The 20,222-nt window shown below is 38.5% G+C and overlaps 1 protein-coding gene across 1 annotated transcript in view; it reads right to left on the bottom strand.

The window, feature by feature from the left end:
* LOC144977565 (uncharacterized) overlaps window positions 1-20,222 on the bottom strand; it is a 422,942-nt gene that overhangs the window by 156,239 nt on the left and 246,481 nt on the right. The window contains 1 exon segment of the mRNA XM_078922917.1: window positions 16,559-16,697. Within this exon segment, the coding sequence (XP_078779043.1) occupies window positions 16,559-16,697 (139 nt within the window).

The raw sequence follows: 20,222 nt of genomic DNA, 5'->3' as shown, positions 1-20,222 counted from the left end.
GGTTCCATCTCTTTCCAGAGGTCGGATGTCATGGCTTTCCATCGTTCACGGTCCATTGCAGCCTCGTTACAGTCTGCCATGCACCGTCCTGTAGCTTCCTTGATGCCATCAGTCCAGGATTTCCTTTGTCTTCCTCTGCCTCTCTTTCCTTCAATTCTTCCCTCCATTATCCTTTTTTCGAGACTATCATGTCTTCGGTATTATGTCGGAATGAATTGGACCCCGAAAAGTGACGTTAGAATTAAAATGATAGTAAATACCAATTTTTGAGCTTTTGCATTGTGAGAAATTGTCTTCATTCTTTAACATTACAAATCGAAACAAACCCCAAGTTTCATGTTTTTGTCAATAAATTCAATTTTTTGTACCTAAGTCAACCCGACATAATACCGTTTAGAGACCGTGAGTCACATATACGATACTACCTAACTCCCCAAGTAGATTATTTTATGCTCCATAAACAAGGTTCTTAAAACATCTTATAAAAAAAAGGCCCGAGAGGGGGAGACACGTTCTTAATAAATAAAACCATTACCTATCTATCACCTTTGCCGTACAGGTGTTTTAAACCCAGGTTACTCCATCGAACATTCATTCATTCATTCTTGGCAGGTAAATATCGACAAGATGTTACGATGGATGGACACCGTCAATAATCAAATACAGAATTTGCGCCCCCCCCCCCCCCCCCAACTCCTTTCACTTGTTACAAATGAAGACTGTACTAATTGACCCTGAATCAACCTTGTGCGGCTATGTGGTCTAGTGTATGACACTCGCTTTCGGATCGGAAGGTCCTGGGTTCGAGCCTCGCTCGGCGCATAGTTGAGTCCTTGGAAAAGACTCTTTACTCACATTCTCTCGCCGTACTCAGGTGTAAAATGAGTACCTGGCCGTTAACAGCGTTGTCTTTGTCCGAAAAATTGTAATATCGCCTAACAGGCGGCATGTCTCGTCCTACATGTTAAATGTTGCTGTTGACCAGGGACCCCTTGTAAAGCGCTTTGAGCACATTTAGCGGATATTGCGCTATAAAAAAGCTCAGATATATAGATAGATAGATAGATAGATAGATAGATAGATAGATAGATAGATAGATAGATAGATAGATAGATAAATAGATAGATTGATAGATAGATAACAAGTACATTGTTTTTTTTTTAAATGCAGAAATCGACTCCATTTATTCTGAATGGTGCTCACTATCAGACCCGACATACAGTCAGCTAATTTAATTACAAATCGCCCAAGGCTGTGCACCTGGTGCATGATGTTGTACAATGCGCAATATTAACGTTTTTGCCACAATCATAGCTTTATGTGTCCAACATTACAAAGTGGTCTGTAATCAGAAATGTATACCTTTGGATTAAGCTCGTGGCAATATGGATTGCAATTTTTATATCGTATAATACTACGCAAGCATTGATGTTAGCAAAAAAGAAATGAGAGGAATTCATTATAAGGGATTAACTCACTCAACCCAAACACCGACTATATCCGTAGTTTACCCAGGTTACTTTTATCCCATGCCTATTTATTACATTTTTCTGAGATAAATTATAGGCGTAGGTAGCATCAAAGCCAAAGTTTTTAATATTTACATGTTAGTTAATGGTAGTTGATTAAAACTTTCTAAGCACATGCTCATTTTTAATACATTTTTTTTTTGTCCAGTTTTGAAAAGTAGCAAAAATCTCCAGGATTGAGTGAGTTAATGCTAAATAACACGGGAGAAAATCTGAATGCGTCCGCATTCTCTAGACCCCGGGCGTTAAAACCCTCTCAGAATAAAGACCCAAATTGACGAGTCAACTTTCAAAACCTACACTGTCACATTTTCCTCATTCACGAGAAAACCAAAACAATATTGGACCATTCATTCATTGAGTTAAAGAGGAAAATACATAGCTATCTTGTTTGCCTCAAGGAATACAATACCCTTGAGTGTTTTGAACCATACAAATTTTCTCCGGTGATTCTAAAGTGTCCACCTGATTGCTTGACAATGTCGTGTGTTAACTCATTTTCTATCCGAGAGTGACTTAGCCGGTTTGAAAAGTTACTTCGCGAAGTCCCAAGATGAGGGTCATGTAAATCGATCGATATTTGAAGGACGAGTTTTTTTGCCATTTTTTTTACTTTTCAGAGTAAGGCCAATTAACTGGGTTAAAACACAACCATCACTACCTTATGTTTTCCATTTTGTGTCTTAATGATTGACAAGCCTGTTGGTGAAGGAGAGACCCGAAACGTCCATACCGTTCGTCTCTGTTAACAAAGTAAAGGATAATATTCTACCTAATCATTGTTTTATCGATTCCTCTACCACATCTCGAACTTTGTTTTGTGTCACCGACCTCCCACTGTGAATTAACTCAATTAGGTGTTGATTAAATTAATCCTGGTGACGGCCAGGGCAAAAGGTGGGCAGGGGTGAGCGGGAGGAGGAAGAATAGGGGGTGGCGGGGGGGGGGGGGGGCAGCAACATCAATGCAAATGCATTCGTTAGTTCATTAATAATCAATAAGGTCAAGCTGACATTTCCAGAAAATCGTTATTCTGTACAACCAACATTCGATTTTTCACGCCTTTCTATTTATAGGGAATGAGATTAGCGGAAGAGTAGCGTCCCTTGATTGGGCGTCACCCATAGTCTGTGACGTCACCGGCGGAAAAGTTATTACAGAGAGAACGTCATGTTGGTTGTGCACATGCGTCTCTCGTCCTCGAGCTCGAAACGTTCCGTTTTTGGTATAATGTTCTTTTTTTTTTTTCGAAGCTGTCATATTAATTTTTGTTTACTACTTATTGAAAGCATTAGAATACTATCTGTTGACCTTTTAATACTATAAATGCCTAGGACTAACTGATGCTTTGGTTATCCCGGTTTTTTTTAATTAAGATAAAGAAAAAAAAATTCCCCATCAAAGCTCTATCAGAAAAAAAAAAAACACACACACACAAAAACCCAAAAATAAAACTAAACAAACAAAAAAATCCTGATAAAACCAGACGCTGACCTCACACCCAATTAATTGGTCTTGGATGTCGTTTTGTTGGTCAGAAAAAACCTAGTAATGAGATGGCCTGAGTAAGGATTGACCCTAAGGATAATCTATGCTACCCTACAAGATAGAGTGGTCATTTTTTAAATATTTTTTTTTTTTCACTTTTCATATTTTCTTATAAAACTCAAATTCTCTCTCTAAAATTACAAATGTTGGGCCCAAACCTGAGGCTAAAACTAAATGAAAATACACACACACACACACGCACACACATAAACACAAACAAACACATTATTAACACATATGTAGCTCTCGTGTAAATACAATCAAGGCAGATAATTGTTTTACCGTAGTTGATGTCACACAACAAGATTGCTATGGTATGTATGGTCTGATGAGGAGGAGGAGGGGGTGGGGGTGGGGGGGGGGTGGTAACTGTTATTTGGTCACTGTTATCTGGCAATTGGATTCAGTAGTCTGATGTCACTCCGCCCGGCAACGGCGGCCATCTTGGTTTTAAACAAAGAAAATCATTCCTTTTTATTCTTCATGCTAGCTAGAACTTTTCATATGCTTTGTGATCAGAATGTTTAAAAGTCAAAACATGATCAAATTTATAGGGTTTTTTTTTCCTCTGGTTACGCTTTTATGCTCGCCGGGAAAATATTTCATACGGGCGTCCGCCATTGTTCCGATAGTTTAGAGCCAGTGTTACTTAGTTACCATGCGTCATTAGGAATGAAGTGACGTTACGTGTATTATAGCAATATTCTTTTATCATATTTGGAACATAGGACCAATGTAAGTGTTCTGGACGAAGTAAAAAAAAACTGTCAGGAAGGCAAGAACCACTACTTGCAATGGTAAAGAGAAGGAAATTGTCTTGGTTTGGTCACCTCGTAAGACACGAAAGCTTATGCAAGACAATATTGCAGGGCACAGTAAGTAGAAGGCTGCCGAAGAAGAGGAAGACAGAGGAAAGTGTGGCCCAGGATAACATTAAAGATTGGACAGGATTGACGTGGAACAATCTAATGAGGAAGGCCCAAGACCGTGATGAGTGGCGTCGAATCGTGAAGTCTGCATCCCGTGAGTCCCCCCGACGACCAACCGGTCATGGGATAGAGTGAGAGTGATTCTTTTATATATTCGTAAAAAACAAAAAATCCCACCAGATAAAGACTCAAAAGAGTTTTATCTACATACACCTAAATGTCACGACCCCGCCTCCAACAACACAAACACAGACAAACACTCCTTCAGAGATGTAATCTGAAACAACAGAATCAAGACATATGTCCGGCCTCTAACGCAATCAATATCCTGTGATGTTGTTTTGGTCAGACAATACATTGTACAAGGATGCCATAGTGTCAGATCTAGATATTTGATAAGGTTCTCGACACGTTTCTTCCTTAAAATCACTTTAAGATAGACTCAAGAGTCGCACCTTGATACTACTAAACGTAACGAACAAAGACATATACATACACACGCGCGCGAACACACACACACACACACACACACACACATATATATATATATATATATATATACATAATATATATATATATATTACATATATATATATATATATATATATATGTGTGTGTGTGTGTGTGTGTGTGTGTGAGAGAGAGAGAGAGAGAGAGAGAGAGAGAGAGAGAGAGAGAGAGACCCTCGTCTCAAAACGGTATTATGTCGGGATGATTAAAATGCTGAATATTGAATTTATAGCCAAAATTTCATACTTGGGTTGAGTTTGTATGTGTTATTGAGGAGAATGAATATCATATTTTAGTGTGTTGAATACCAATAATTCAGAATTTTGACCATGTTAGCTTTAATTTGACTTTTTAGCATTCCGTTCATCCCGACATAATACCGTTTAGAGACGATGGGTCACATATATACATACACACACAAAATGGTCAAGACAGATAACTGTCCCCCAATGCAATCAATATTCGGTGATGTTGCTTTGGTCAGACAGACAATACAACAGACAATAGTAGTGTCTTGGTCTGACCAACGGGAAGGATGGATGGTCCGTGCTCTTTGGGTAAATTCTTCTCTACATATTTTCTTCCCCCCCAAAAAATAACCACAGATAAACTCACACCTGCACCCCCCCCCCCCACACACACACACATACACACACCTAAATGTAAACACACCCACACCCACACACACACACACACAGACACACCCACACACACACACAGACACACCCACACACACACACACAGACACACACAAACCCACACCCACACCCATACACACACACCCACACACACACACCCACACACACAAACAACCACACACACACACCCACACACACCCACACACACACATCCACACACACACCCACCAACACACCCACACCCACCCACACACACACACACACCCACACACTTGCCAACAAATACAACCCCACTCCCAATGATCAAGACAGATATATCTCCCCCAAGGCAATCAATATCAGAAGTTGTACCTTTGGTCAGACAATACAATAACACAAGAATGTCGTGGTGTGACCAATGGGAATGGTCAGTGCTATGTGGTAAATTGAATTGTTCTCTATAGATAGTATGCGCTTGGCTAAGAAGCTCATAACATTGCCATCCGGAAGTATAACGGACCAACACACATAACTGTGTGTATCAATGAACGTTTGTAGTCGGGTTAATACAGTTCAGTGAGCATTACTCATAAACGCGGATGGCAAAAAACAATAACAAAGACCTGAGTGACGTCATCTTCGAACTATTTATAGAATCTTCCCTACAATAAATTTAATTACGAGGTATAAGACTTTTCAACTCAAACGTGAAGTCTGTCCTACTGTATGGATGTGAAACTTGGAACGCATCACAGGCATCTATAGATAGAATGCGCTTGGCCAAGGAGTTCACAACATTGCCATCCGGAAGTATAACGGACCAACACACAAACTCTGTGTAACCATTAACTTTTATAGTCTGGTTAATACAGTTTAGTGAGAACAACTCACAAACGCGGATGGCAAAAACAATAACAAAGGCCTGAGTGACGTCATCTGCATACTATCTATAAGGAGGGTACAGATTTTCGTAAATAGGTGCATGCGTAAGCTACTCAGAATAAAATGGACGGATAGAATAAAAAATGAAGATGTATGGAAAATAACACAGCAGAAACCAGTGGGAGAGAAAATAGGAAGAAGACGATGGAGGTGGATTGGACACACCCTTAGAAAGAATGACTCCACATTAACAAAGAAAATATTGGACTGGAACCCTCAGGGCAGAAGATCAAGGGGAAGGCCACGAGGAACATGGAGAAGAATTAAAGAAGCGGATATGCAGAGAAGTGGTAAGACCTGGAATGAGATAAAAAAAAAGTTAGCTCAGGATAGAGAAGGATAGAAACTGTTTTTCTGTGGCCTATACCCTGACCCAGGGTGAAAAAGGCAATGATGATGATAATAATATAGTCGAAGTTAAAGGAGAAAAGTGGATAGCGGAAAGTTGGATGGCGATAGTATATTTTATTTGCGACAGAGACAACGCTAACGCTGTATGTTAACTGTCAGATACTCATTTTACACCTGAGTACGGTGAGGAAAGAATGTGAGTAAAGAGCCTTTTCCAAGATCTCAACTATGCGGTGCTCAGAGAGATACTCGAACTCAAGACCTTCCAATCCGAAGGCGAGTGTCAGACTACAAGAACGCATTTTTCTTAAAATGAGCCTTTAGATAGAGCAATATCCACTAAATGCTTTACAAGGGGTTCCTGACCAACAGCAACATTTCACATCGCTGCTCAGAGAGAGAAAGACTCGAATTCAAGACCCTCCGATTCGAAGGCGAGTGTCAGACTACAAGAACGCATTGCCGCACCCCATTCCCCCCCCCCCCCCCCCCCCCCCCCCCAATGATCAGGACGGATTTCTATTTCCCCCAATATCCGGAGGTGTTGCTTTAGTCAAACAATAGATAGAATGCGCTTGGCCAATGAGTTCACAACATTGCCATCCGGAAGTATAACGGACCAACACACAAACTGTGTGTAACCATGAACTTTTATAGTCTGGTTAATACAGTTTAGTGAGAACAACTCACAAACGCGGATGGCAAAAACAATAACAAAGGCCTGAGTGACGTCATCTGCATACTATCTATACAATCTACAGAGACCGTCAATCCGGGACCTGAGGACAGTGGTGACGGTCAGTGCCAGTCAGTGCTATTTGGTAAATAAATAGAGCACCAGAAATAGACTCACGGTTGCAGATACACACAACTTAAAGTAACAAACAAACACACACACACACACACATACACACACACACACACACACACACACACAAACAAACACACTCACTCGCAACCAAAAGCACACATACCTACAAAGACCTGATGACAGTGGTGGCAGTCAGTGCTATAATTTGGTAAATAAATAGAGCACCAGAGAAAGACTCACGGTTGCAGACACACACACACACACAACACACACACACACACACACACACAATCAAACAAACTCACTCGCAACCAAAAACACACACACCTACACAAAGACCCCCCCCCCCCCCCCCCTCCCCCAATTCCTCCCAATAAATAAATGGTCAAGACAGATATCTTTCTGTCCCCTAATCCAATCAAAATCCGGAAGTGTTCCATTGGTCAGTCAGACAATACAATATACAAGGATGGTCAAGATGTGACCTGAGGGATGGGGGACGGGGGACGGGGACGGTGGTAGCGGTCAGTGCAATTTGGTAAATAGAGCACAATGGCCTCGACTCAGTTGTTTTCTTATAAAAAATTCCCAGAGAAAGGATCGCAGTTGGCTTCACATACAAAAATAACAAATTGTGCGGCTATGTGGTCTAGTGGTATGACACTCCCTTTCGGATCGGAAGGTCCTGGGTTCGAGCCTCGCGCTCGGCGCATAGTTGAGTCCTTGGAAAAGGCTCTTTACTCACATTCTCTCACCGTACTCAGGTGTAAAATGAGTACCTGGCCGTTAACAGCGTTGTCTCTGTCCGAAAAATTGTAATATCGCCTAACAGGCGTCTTGCCCCGTCCTACATGTTAAATGTTGCTGTTGACCCAGGACTTTCCGATCCTGAAGATAGTGTCATATCACAAGACTACAAAGCCGCACCTACCATAAAAAGTATATTATTATATTATTATGGTTTGAGCAGTTTTTCTATCTCTTTTAAGAGGGAAGTCTAAGGCCATTCAGTTTGACACTCAAGTGGTCAGACCACGCACAGCTACAACACATTTGTGACACCCCGTCTCAAAGCGGTATTATGTCGGGATACACTCGGTCAGGTAAATTGAATTCATTGCCACAAATATCAAACTTGGGTTTAATTTCTGTACGTCTTGCTGGAGTATAAAGACTATTTCTTGCTTTACAAAAACTTTTAAGCTCCAATTTCTCATCATTCTATCTCTAAATTCACTTTCTGGGGTCTGAATCATTCCGACATATTACCGTTTTGAGACGAAGGGTCACATTTCATTCGATTTAATAGAAATAAAAACACTGAATATTCCGAGACCCGAGAAACCAGATAGAAAAGGGGAATCCCCTCAAACGGGAAGCGATAAAAGGAAGCTGTATCAATCTCTAATCAACGCTAGGGTGTCGCCGTACTGATCACATACTGTAATCTAATTACTTACAGCCTCCCACGCTACAGAATTAAACCCTGGCCTCACCCGCAATGACAGAACGTCTTATTCACAATTTGGCAACGAAAGTTTTAGTCCCTGTAAAATAATTCGACCGACCTCTTTTATGTATGGTCAGCTAAACAACCACCTCACTATCTCATCTCCCTCCTACTCCTCTTCCTCCTCCTCCTCCTCCTCCTCCTCCTTCAGATCCAGTTGCTTATTGGGTTCAGTAGTCTGATGTCACGCCGCCCGGTAACGGCGGCCATCTTGGTTCTAAACAAAGAAAATCATTACTTTTTATTCTTCATGCTGGCTAGAACTTTTTATATGCCTTGTGATCAGAATGTGTAAAAGTCAAAACATGATCAAATTTATGTTTTTTCCCCTCTGGATACGCTTTTATGCTCGCCGGAGAAATATTTCATACGGGCGTCCGCCATTGTTCCGATAGTTTAGAGCCAGTGTTACTAAGTTACCATGCGTCATTAGGAAGGAAGTGACGTCACGACTGTTGAAGAGTATTGGCACCAAATCTCATCAAATGGCAGCGACCAGCCAAGGATGTCTAGGGATTACCGGAATAAATCAATATCATATAATTATTATTATGACCATCTGCTGTAGCCTGTAGTCTTCTACGTGGTATCAAGTGACAAAAACGGGAGCAGGCACTGCTGTAAGGCCAGGTCTGAGGTTCGATCCCCAGCCCAGTTGATGCAGGCCTGATGCTTGAGGGATTGTACAGTTATTTATCTTACACCGGTGCCTTCCTTGATTTCTTAATTTGTGACCCCACGTCTCAAAACGGTATTATGTCGGGATGGACCAGATGCTACAAAGTCAAATTATAGTTAGACTGGTCAAAAATATAATACGTTGGTATTTACCACCGTAAAATAATATTCCTTCTTCTGATATTTCTGGCTACAAATTCCATTTTCATCATCTTAATCATCCCGACTTAATACCGTTTTGAGACGAGGGGTCACATTTGTTTTTCACTGACACAATGACAACTTGATCCGAAAAAGTGTGTTAGAAACAGTGCCACACAAAGGGGAAAAAAGGAAAAATACAAGAAAAGAAAAAAAATATCTAAAAAATTCAGTCGACCTCGACTGGGGATCGAACCTCAGACCTTCTGCACACTTATTGAAATCAATTTCTAGCACAAAGTTCATTCACCCCCACATCATACCGCTTAGAGACGACGGGTCACTAATAATATTATATCAGAGAATTTGATGTTATACAGTGTGTGTTATTTTCTTTACAGTTCAGATCAGAATGGAATCTGATTATTATTATTATTATTAATCTACAGGAAAAACCGCAGGCAGCCATGATGATGATACGAACGACAAGGTCAAATGGGAATTGTTATAGATAATTAATCTTTGTGTGAGGAACATGATGATAAGGGGAGATGAGAGTGGGGTGGGGTGCGGCGTTGGGGGAGGGGAGGAGGGAAGAGTTATGCCTTACAATGACAAAACAACTTTTTTATTTTCAATGGATGACCATCGACATGAATCAGAAACATAGGTGACCCCACGTCTCAAAACGGTATTATGTCGGGATGGACCAGATGCTACAAAGTCAAATTATAGTTAGGCTGGTCAAAAATATAAAACGTTGGTATTTAGCACAGTAAAATATGATATTCCTTCTCCTCTATAAAGCATATAAACTCAACTTAAGTCTGATATTTCTGGCTACAAATTCCATTTTCAGCATCTTAATCATCCCGACTTAATACCGTTTTGAGACGATGGGTCACATATTAAATTTATGTTGTGTGAGTAGTAAGAATAATGAGTTACGGTGGCGATGAGGAGCGATGAGGAGCGATGAGGAGCGATGAGGAGCGATGAGGAGCGATGAGGAGCGATGAGGAGCGATGAGGAGCGTGAGGCGATGAGGAGGAGGAGCGATGAGAGCGATGGCGATGGAGCGATGAGCGATGGGCGAAGGCGTGAGGCGAGAGAAGTACTCAGCACGCGTATACTCGGTTAAAAAAATAACAAAGAAAAAAAAACACGACTAAATAAAAAAGAAAGAAAAAGAAACCACAAACAAAAACAAAAAAACAAAAATCTACATGAAAATACCCAACAAAACAAGCACTACAGCCCAAGAAAACAACAGATTCATTTATCATCATCATCATCATCATCATCATCATCTCTTCTTTCTTTCTTCTTCTCTTCTCTTCTTCTTCTTCTTTCTTCTTCTTCTCTTCTCTTCTTTCTTCTTCTTCTTCTTCTTCTTCTCTTCTTCTTCTTCTTCTCTCTTCTTCTTCTTCTTCTTCTTCTTCTTCTTCTTCTTCTTCTTCTTTCTTCTTCTTCTTCTTCTTCTTTCTTCTTCTTCTTCTTTCTTCTTCTTCTTCTTCTTCTTCTTCTTCTTCTTCTTCTTCTTCTTCTTCTTCTTCTTCTTCTTCTTCTTCTTCTTTCTTCTTCTTCTTCTTCTTCTTTCTTCTTCTTCTTCTTCTTTCTTCTTCTCTTCTTCTCTTCTCTCTCTTCTTCTTCTTCTTCTCTTCTTCTTCTTCTTTCTTCTTTCTTCTTCTTCTTCTTCTTCTTCTTTCTTCTTCTTCTTCTTCTTTCTTCTTCTTCTTCTCTCTTCTTCTTCTTCTTCTTCTTTCTTCTTCTTCTCTTCTCTTCTTCTTCTTTCTTCTTTCTTCTTCTTCTTCTTCTTCTTCTTCTTCTTCTTCTTCTTCTTCTTCTCTTCTTTCTCTCTTCTTCTTCTTCTCCTTCTTCTTCTTCTTCTTCTTCTTCTTCTTCTTCTTCTTCTTCTTCTTCTTCTCTTCTTCTTCTTTTCTTCTCCTTCTTCTTCTTTTCTTTCTTCTTTCTCTTCTTCTTCTTCTTCTTCTTTCTCTCTCTCCCTTTCTTCTTCTTTCTTCTTCTCTTCTTCTTCTTCTCTCTCTTCTTCTTCTTCTTCTTCTTCTTCTTTCTTTTCTTCTTCTTTCTTCTCTTCTTCTTCTCTTCTTCTTCTTCTCTTCTTCTTCTTTTCTTCTTCTCTTCTTCTTCTTCTTCTTCTTTCTTCTTCTTCTTCTTCTTCTTCTTCTTCTTCTTCTTCTTCTTCTTCTCTTCTTCTTCTTCTTCTTTCTTCTCTTCTTCCTTCTCTCTTCTCTCTTCTTCTTCTTCTTCTTCTTCTTCTTTCTTCTTCTTCTTCTTTCTTTTCTTCTTCTTCTTCTTCTTCTTTTCTCTTCTTCTCTTCTCTTCTTCTTTCTTCCTTTCTTCTTCTTCTTCTTCTTCTTCTTCTTCTTCCTTCTTCTTCTTTTCTTCTTCTTCTTCTTCTTCTTCTTCTTCTTCTTCTCTTCTTCTTCTTCTCTTCTTCTTCTTCTTCTTCTTCTTCTTCTTCTTCTTCTTCTTCTTCTTCTTCTTCTTCTTCTTCTTCTTCTTCTTCTTCTTCTTCTTCTTCTTCTTCTTCTTCTTCTTCTTCTTCTTCTTCTTCTTCTTCTTCTTCTTCTTCTTCTTCTTCTTCTTCTTCTTCTTCTTCTTCTTCTTCTTCTTCTTCTTCTTCTTCTTCTTCTTCTTCTTCTTCTTCTTCTTCTTCTTCTTCTTCTTCTTCTTCTTCTTCTTCTTCTTCTTCTTCTTCTTCTTCTTCTTCTTCTTCTTCTTCTTCTTCTTCTTCTTCTTCTTCTTCTTCTTCTTCTTCTTCTCTTCTTCTTCTTCTTCTTCTTCTTCTTCTTCTTCTTCTTCCTTTCTTCTTCTTCTTCTTCTTCTTCTTCTTTTCTTCTTCTTCTTCTTCTTCTTCTCTCTTCTTTCTTCTTCTTCTTCTTCTTCTTTCTTCTTCTTCTTTCTTCTTCTTCTTCTTCTTTCTTTCTTCTTTCTTCTTCTTCTTCCTTTCTTCTTCTCTTCTTCTTCTTCTTCTTTCTTCTTCTTCTTCTTCTTCTTCTTCTTCTTTCTTCTTCTCTTCTTCTCTTCTTCTTCTTCTCTTCTTCTTCTTCTTCTTCTTCTTCTTCTTCTTCTTCTTCTTCTTCTTCTTCTTCTTCTTCTTCTTTCTTCTTCTCTTCTTCTTCTTTTCTTCTTCTTCTTCTTCTTCTTCTTCTTCTTCTTCTTCTTCTTTCTTCTTTCTTCTTCTTCTTCTTCTTTCTTTCTTCTTCTTCTTCTTCTTCTCTTTTTCTTCTTCTTCTTCTTCTTCTTCTTCTTCTTACTATTATTATTATTATTATTATTATTATTATTATTATTATTATTATTATTATTATTATTATTATTATTATTATTATTATTATATCTAGGGTTTTATCCTCCAATCTATTTTTAGCTTATTATTACAAATGCTAAGGATCCCTTCTTATGCCGAGGCAATATTCACGAAATCTGTATTTCATCACCACGCTCTACGACCTTGAGTTAGTTGTTTGTTATATTATATGTGACCCCTCGTCTCAAAACGGTATTAAGTCGGGATGATTAAGATGCTGAATATGGAATTTGTAGCCAGAAATATCAGACTTAAGTTGAGTTTATATGCTTTATAGAGGAAAAGGAATATCATATTTTACTGTGCTAAATACCAACGTTTTATATTTTTGACCAGTTTAACTATAATTTAACTTTATAGCATCTGGTCCATCCCGACATAATACCGTTTTGAGGCGAAGGGTCACATATTATCTTCTTCATTGGTCAGGGTGTCGGAATGCCCGCTGACTTGTAGCAGGATCAGCATCATCATTGTTAGCCTTACAATATGGAGTGGTGATCCATCAACATGTAGTATGCGCTTGGCTAAGAATGAAGCTCACAACATTGCCATCCGGAAGAATAAATACCGGACCAACACACAAAACTGTGTGTATCCATGAACGTTTATAGTCAGGTTAATACAGTTCAGTCAGCATTACTCATAAACGCGGATGGCAAAAAACAATAACAAAGACATCTTCGAACTATCTATACACCGAACCACCAACCTAGTAGTGTTAATCAATAGAAAAATAATGTATAGATAGTTCGAAGATGACGTCACTCAGGTCTTTGTTATTGTTTTTTGCCATCCGCGTTTATGAGTAATGCTCACTGAACTGTATTAACCCGACTATAAACGTTCATGGATACACACAGTTTTGTGTGTTGGTCCGTTTTACTTCCGGATGGCAATGTTATGAGCTTCTTAGCCAAGCGCATACTATCTATACAAAGCTGCTAGAAGCTGTGGTCTGTAAAAGAGTAATTAAGTAGGAAAAACGAATAGAACAGCTTCCAAAAAATTATATAAATAAAAAAAAAAAACCCAAAACACAGAACGTTTTGGGCTCAAAACCCTTCTTCAGCAAACAACAAAAAACAACAGCAAACAAAAATCCCCAAACAATAAAAACACAAAATACATTACTTAAAAAAACAGCAGAGAAATATTTGGCACTTCCTTCCTGTAAGTAATAAGACCTTTGAGTTGTTTTTTGGTATTGGCTGAAGAAGGGTTTTGATACCGAAACGTTAAGTGTTTGATATTTTGCTCTTTTATTTGAAATTGAAAGAAGCTATTATACTAGTTTTAGTTTATTATTAGATAAAATACATCATAACAACATACCAGATTTTGCGCATGTCTCATGTTCCGATTCGAATGGCGAATAATGCCCTGAATTGTGAATCCAATACAGAAGAACCAAAGAATTACACACGCACATCTCGTCCAACTGTCGTAGTTCATCAACTCCAAACTCGTATTAACTCTTTCAAGAACTTTCTCCATAAATAAAAAACAAAATCTAAAGAATTTATTTATCTGACCATGTCATGTCACTCTCTGGCTCTCAGATAAAGAAATGCAGGGGTAAATTTCACCAAGTAAGCACGTCGAACTTTGGAGATTTAAGATCAATTTCTGCTATGGTGTACAATACTCTTCAACAGTCGTAACGTCACTTCCTTCCTAATGACGCATGGTAACTTAGTAACACTGGCTCTCAACTATCGGAACAATGGCGGACGCCCTTATGAAATATTTCTCCGGCGAGCATAAAAGCGTTTCCAAAGAAAAAAAAAACAACATACATTTGATCATGTTTTGACTTTTACACATTCTGATCACAAGGCATATGACAAGTTCTAGCCAGCATGAAGAATAAAAAGCAATGATTTTCTTTGTTTAGAACCAAGATGGCCGGGCGTCGTGACATCAGACTTACTACTGAATCCAATTAACTGCTCTGTTATTTTTTTCCCCAAGCTATAATGTGCAACACACCCTGAATCTGATCATAGAACGTTCCTTAAAACTGATAATCTTTTCAAGATGATATAAATCCCTGACGTGTTTGAACAGCCAGCTTATTTTATTGACATATATTAATCAACACACTGGAACATGTAAAAGTACAATATTTATTCCCCTTGGCTATATATGCACACCGACAGTAATATTTAGTCCGTTTATTTGAAGAAGAAGAAGAAGACTTCGAAGTACCACATAATATCATATATTGGTGATTTAACCAAATAAAAACAAAAATTAAAACAAAATTATTGAAAAATTCTTCCAGAACGCGAGTAATTAACACAAAGTAAGTAACACGGACGAATATAATGTGTGTATGCATTCAAAGGTAGGAAGACTATCGGGTGTATAATATCAATTAATGAATGCTACAGACTAGAAGAGAGGAAACACAAGGCATTGCCAAGAAATTGGCATATTATATAATATAACACGACAATATAATACATGGATCCAAAGATACATCCAGGTATACTATAATAATGATATTATGTTATCATGACATCGACACGAAACTAACGAATCCACAGACTTCCTACTAGAAATGCCCGATTTTTGTTAAATCTGCAAAATATATAACTGTTGAAATATGTAAAACATATGTTCAAAAACGGTTGTTCCATTGGTCTGTGACATCAAATTTTGATTGTTCTGACTATCTATCATAACAATGAATATTCGAGAAAATCAATGGAGTTAAAAATGCCCCCCCCCCCCCCCAATTTTGACTATTCTGACGATATTTCATAACAATGAATATTCGAGAAAATCAATGGAATCAAAAATGACCCCCCCCCCCCCCAAAAAAAAAAAAATTAAAAAAAAATGAAAAAAGTCAACAACAACAACAACAAAACCCCACGACATCTCTGTTTCAAAAGGAGTACAGATGGCTTGGAATCTAGATAGTCGATTGTCGGAATGAGTGAAAATGTTCAAATTCATAGCAAAAAAAAAACCCAAAAAACAAACAAACACAGTAGCCTTTATTGAACGCATAACAAGTGGACCCAAATACCAATGACTTTACAACTATGCCATTGGCTACTGGTAGGTGAATGAGTTGATGTCTGTCTACAAGATTTATTTGAGCTTTGGGTAGTGGTGGTGGTGGTGGTGGTTTGTCGGGGGGGGGGGGGGGTATGTGCTGATGAATAAATGGATGAACAAGGAGAAGAGAAGAATTAGGTAAAAGAAAGATGAGTCTGTTTTTGAGAGATCTGCGGGGGAGGGGGGGGGGGGGAAGCGGTAATCGGCAAGATTTCACCTCAATGACTTAACCGTGTTGTACTTTTATTGGAGAGAATTTAATCAATTTGCGCATTACACAGCAAAACCATTGCTATCTACTTTTTTTTTCATTAAAAAGAAAAATTATTAACTTTTTAGCAATCTCTTCGGCCCCTAGCATGTTGTGTCGAGTCGTAAAATGGAGAATGACGAGGCTAAGCAAACTGGAGAATGCAGGCCGTTTTCAGAAGAAAGAGAGAGAGAGTGAGAGAGAGAGAGAAGAGAGAGAGAGAGGGAGAGAGAGATAGATAGATAGATAGATAGATAGATAGATAGAGAGAGAGAGAGAGAGAGAGAGAGAGAGAGAGAGAGAGAGAGAGAGAGAGAGAGATTTAAGGAATTTTACCTTGGCGCATTCCTCCTCGTATTCCCTCAGCTGTAAACAGTTGTGCAGTTTGGTCATCCGTAAGTCGGACAGACGAGCCAGTCTCCCGATGCATTCTTGGAGGTGTTTGTGGAGATTGACGGCCTGCTCCAGGGCGTATCTGGTGTTGGTGAATGGGGGATAAAATGGGTGTTCATTAATGGATGAATGAATGCATGGGTGAATGGATGAAGCTGCTCCAGGGCGTATCTGGTGTTGGTGAATGGGAGATAAAATGGGTGTTCATTAATGGATGAATGAATGAATGGGTGAATGGATGAAGGTGCTCCAGGGCGTATCTGGTGTTGGTGAATGGGGATAAAATGGTTGTTTGTTCGTTAATGGATGGTTAATGGATGAATAAATGAATGGGTGAATGGATGATGAAGATGTAAATTGTTGATTTGTTGAATGGCGGAATGAAGGATAATGAGTCGGAGATAGGCAAAGACTTCGCTTCTTTTTAGAACAAGAATTGGGACAGACAGTGTTGAAGTAATATTTGTGGATATTTTTGCGGGCTGTTCCCTCAACAACAACAACAACAAAAATTGATATTTATATAGCGCAATATCCACTAAATGTGCTCAAAGCGCTTTACAAGGGGTGCCTGGTCAACAGCAACATTTAACATGTAGGACGTAACATGATGCCTGTTTGGCGATATTACAATTTTTCGGACAAAGACAATGCTGTTAACGGCCAGGCACTCATTTTACACCTGAGTACAGTGAGAGAATGCGAGTAAAGAGCCTTATCCAAGGACTCAACTATCGAGGTCCATGCGGTGAAAACTGTGGGTTGTAAATTCAGGAATGAATGGCCTAATGAACAGAGGAATAAATTATCTATGTGCATTGTAGCATTTAATTCTGATTTTAAATTATGCGCCCAGAGCCTCCAACCAGGGGGGTAAGGAATGAGATTAGCGGAAGAGTAGCGTCCCTTGATTGGACGTCACCCATAGTCTGTGACGTCACCGGCGGAAAAGTTATTAGAGAGAGAACGTCATGTTGGTTGTGCGCATGCGTCTCTCGTCCTCGCTTCCGGCGAAATCGGCTTGAGACACTTCAAAACCAAATTGACGTTCTCTCTGTAAGGTGACGTCCAATCAAGGGACGCTCCTCTTCCGCTAATCTCATTCCCTATAGGCTGCGCAATATAAATGGGCATTTATTATTATTATTATTGATTATTATTATTATTATTAATTATTATATTATTATTAATTATTATTATTATATTATTATTATTATTATTATTATTATTATTATTTATTATTATTATTATTATTATTATTATTATTATTATTATTATATTATTATTATTATTATTAAATTTGCATCAAGAATTGAATTAAAGGACATCGTAAACGAACGAATGGAAAATTATAAAATGGAGAAAAGAAAAAGAAAACTACCAATCAAAGATCCTACCAATGACATTAGATAAATACAGTAAGGCCGACAAAATAGAAAACTGATAAAAAGGAGATGAAAATAACATATAAATAATCAGTCAAAATGCATAATAGGTGATCAAGGAGTATTCTACCATACTCTGGAAAAATAACCCATATTTAAAAATTTGGCCAGAAAACTCGTCCTTCAATTATCGATCGATTTAAATGACCCTCATCTTGGCAACAAAAAAATCTCAAACCTGGGACTTCGCGAAGTCCCAGATTTGAGAGGGGTTTTTTGTTGTTGTTGTTGTTGCTAAGATGAGGGTCATTTAAATCGATCGATATTTGAAGGACGAGTTTTCTGGCCAAATTTTTAAATATATGGGGTTTTTTTTCCAGAGTACGGTAGTAGGTATAGGAAATGAGATTAGCGGAAGAGTAGCGTCCCTTGATTGGACGTCACCCATAGTCTGTGAAGTCACCGGCGGAAAAGTTATTAGAGAGAGAACGTGATGTTGGTTGTGCGCACGCTTCCGGTGAAAGCGCCTTGAGACACTTCACCGAAAGCGAGGACGAGAGAGACGCATGCGCAAAACCAAATTGACGTTCTCTCTGTCAGGTGACGTCCAATCAAGGGACGCTACTCTTCCGCTAATCTCATTCCCTATCGTCTAAACTGAAAGTGAAATAAAGTAGAGAATACAATCAAATCACCTGATCATCAGTATGACCACGTATGCTATGGGCAAGACGACGAGCTCATTCCCACTCATTGGCAAACAGATACGTAGATTATGATGATATTATAGATAGTTCTTAGTTGACGTCACTCAGGTCTTTGTTATTGTTTTTTGCTATCCGCTTTTATGAATAATTCTCACTTAACTGTATTAACCTGACTATTAACGTTCATGGATACACAGTTATGTGTGTTGGTCCGTTATACTTCCGGGTGGCAATGTTATGAGCTTCTTAGCCAAGCGCATGCTATCTATAGTATATTATCTGACAACAATACTGCCGTTTAATTTAAGAAAACAGTATGTGCTATTTGGTTAACATTGCATATATAATATGTGTTTTTAAAAACAGCGGCAGAATACACACATTCACACAATTCCATTGCATCACACGAATTAAATATCAAAGTCACAGTCAAGAGAGAAATTTGTGACCCCTCGTCTCAAAATGGTATTAAGTCGGGATGATTAAGATGCTGAAAATGGAATTTGTATCCAGAAATATCAGACTTTAAGTTAAGTTTATATGCTATATAGAGGAGAAGGAATATCATATTTTACTGTACTAAATACCAACGTTTTATATTTTTGACCAGTCTAGCTATAATTTGACTTTGTAGCATCTGGTCCATCCCGACATAATACCGTTTTGAGACGTGGGGTCACACATTTGCGCTCTTCGCGAGAGCGAAATCGAGGCCCAGCCAAAAGATTTGCATGAGATCGTCGTTGCTAGTCTCAGACTAATAATACTCTAGGTCTAGCTACTATCGTATCGTAATAATAATAATGAATGAATGAATTTATATAGCGCCTAGATCCACAATGTGCTCAGAGGCGCTTTACAATGCGAATAAAACACAACAATAAATCGATAATTTAAGCATAAAATCTATCATATTGGAATAGCATTAATCAATTTGTAATTTAATTACCACGCACTGTGCTACAAATTGAAAATTTAGGATATCTCTAATATGTAGGCCTAATAGAAATGTTAAACATCAAATGATTTCCTAAAGAGATGTGTTTTTGAGTTTTTTTTTAAGTTTTCAAATGTCGGATATTTTTTGAGGGATGAAGGCAGTTGGTTCCATAAGATGGGTGCCGACTGGTAAAAGATCTCTCACTAAAAGACGATCTACAGCGAGAAACGAGCCTTCGTTCGAATCGTATCGTTTAAGAGCGAATAGGTTCTATAAACTGTTAAACCCTATCCTTACCACCTACAGCAAAATCGTCACATTTTTATTACGACACAATAAGCATTTTTTTTCTTATTCCGATTTATTTTGTACATCACAAACGTTGAAGAATGATCTTTGTTTAATTAATAAGAACATAAAGTTATTTTGTAGAGAGATTGTTTGAATTTTAAAAAGTAAATTTTCTTCTGGGTAAGCCAAGCCTTCCATTTTGGGAAAATACTGAAAAAGGATCGGGAAGGAGAGAGTCAAATGCTCTGTGTAACTTTTATGCATAGATAAAATTTATCAGTTAC

Source organism: Berghia stephanieae, chromosome 7, assembly GCF_034508935.2.
Source record: "Berghia stephanieae isolate SIO BIC M18660-M18661 chromosome 7, UCSD_Bste_1.3, whole genome shotgun sequence".
Lineage (NCBI taxonomy): Eukaryota > Metazoa > Mollusca > Gastropoda > Nudibranchia > Aeolidiidae > Berghia > Berghia stephanieae.
This window is presented reverse-complemented; position numbering and strand designations above follow the sequence as displayed.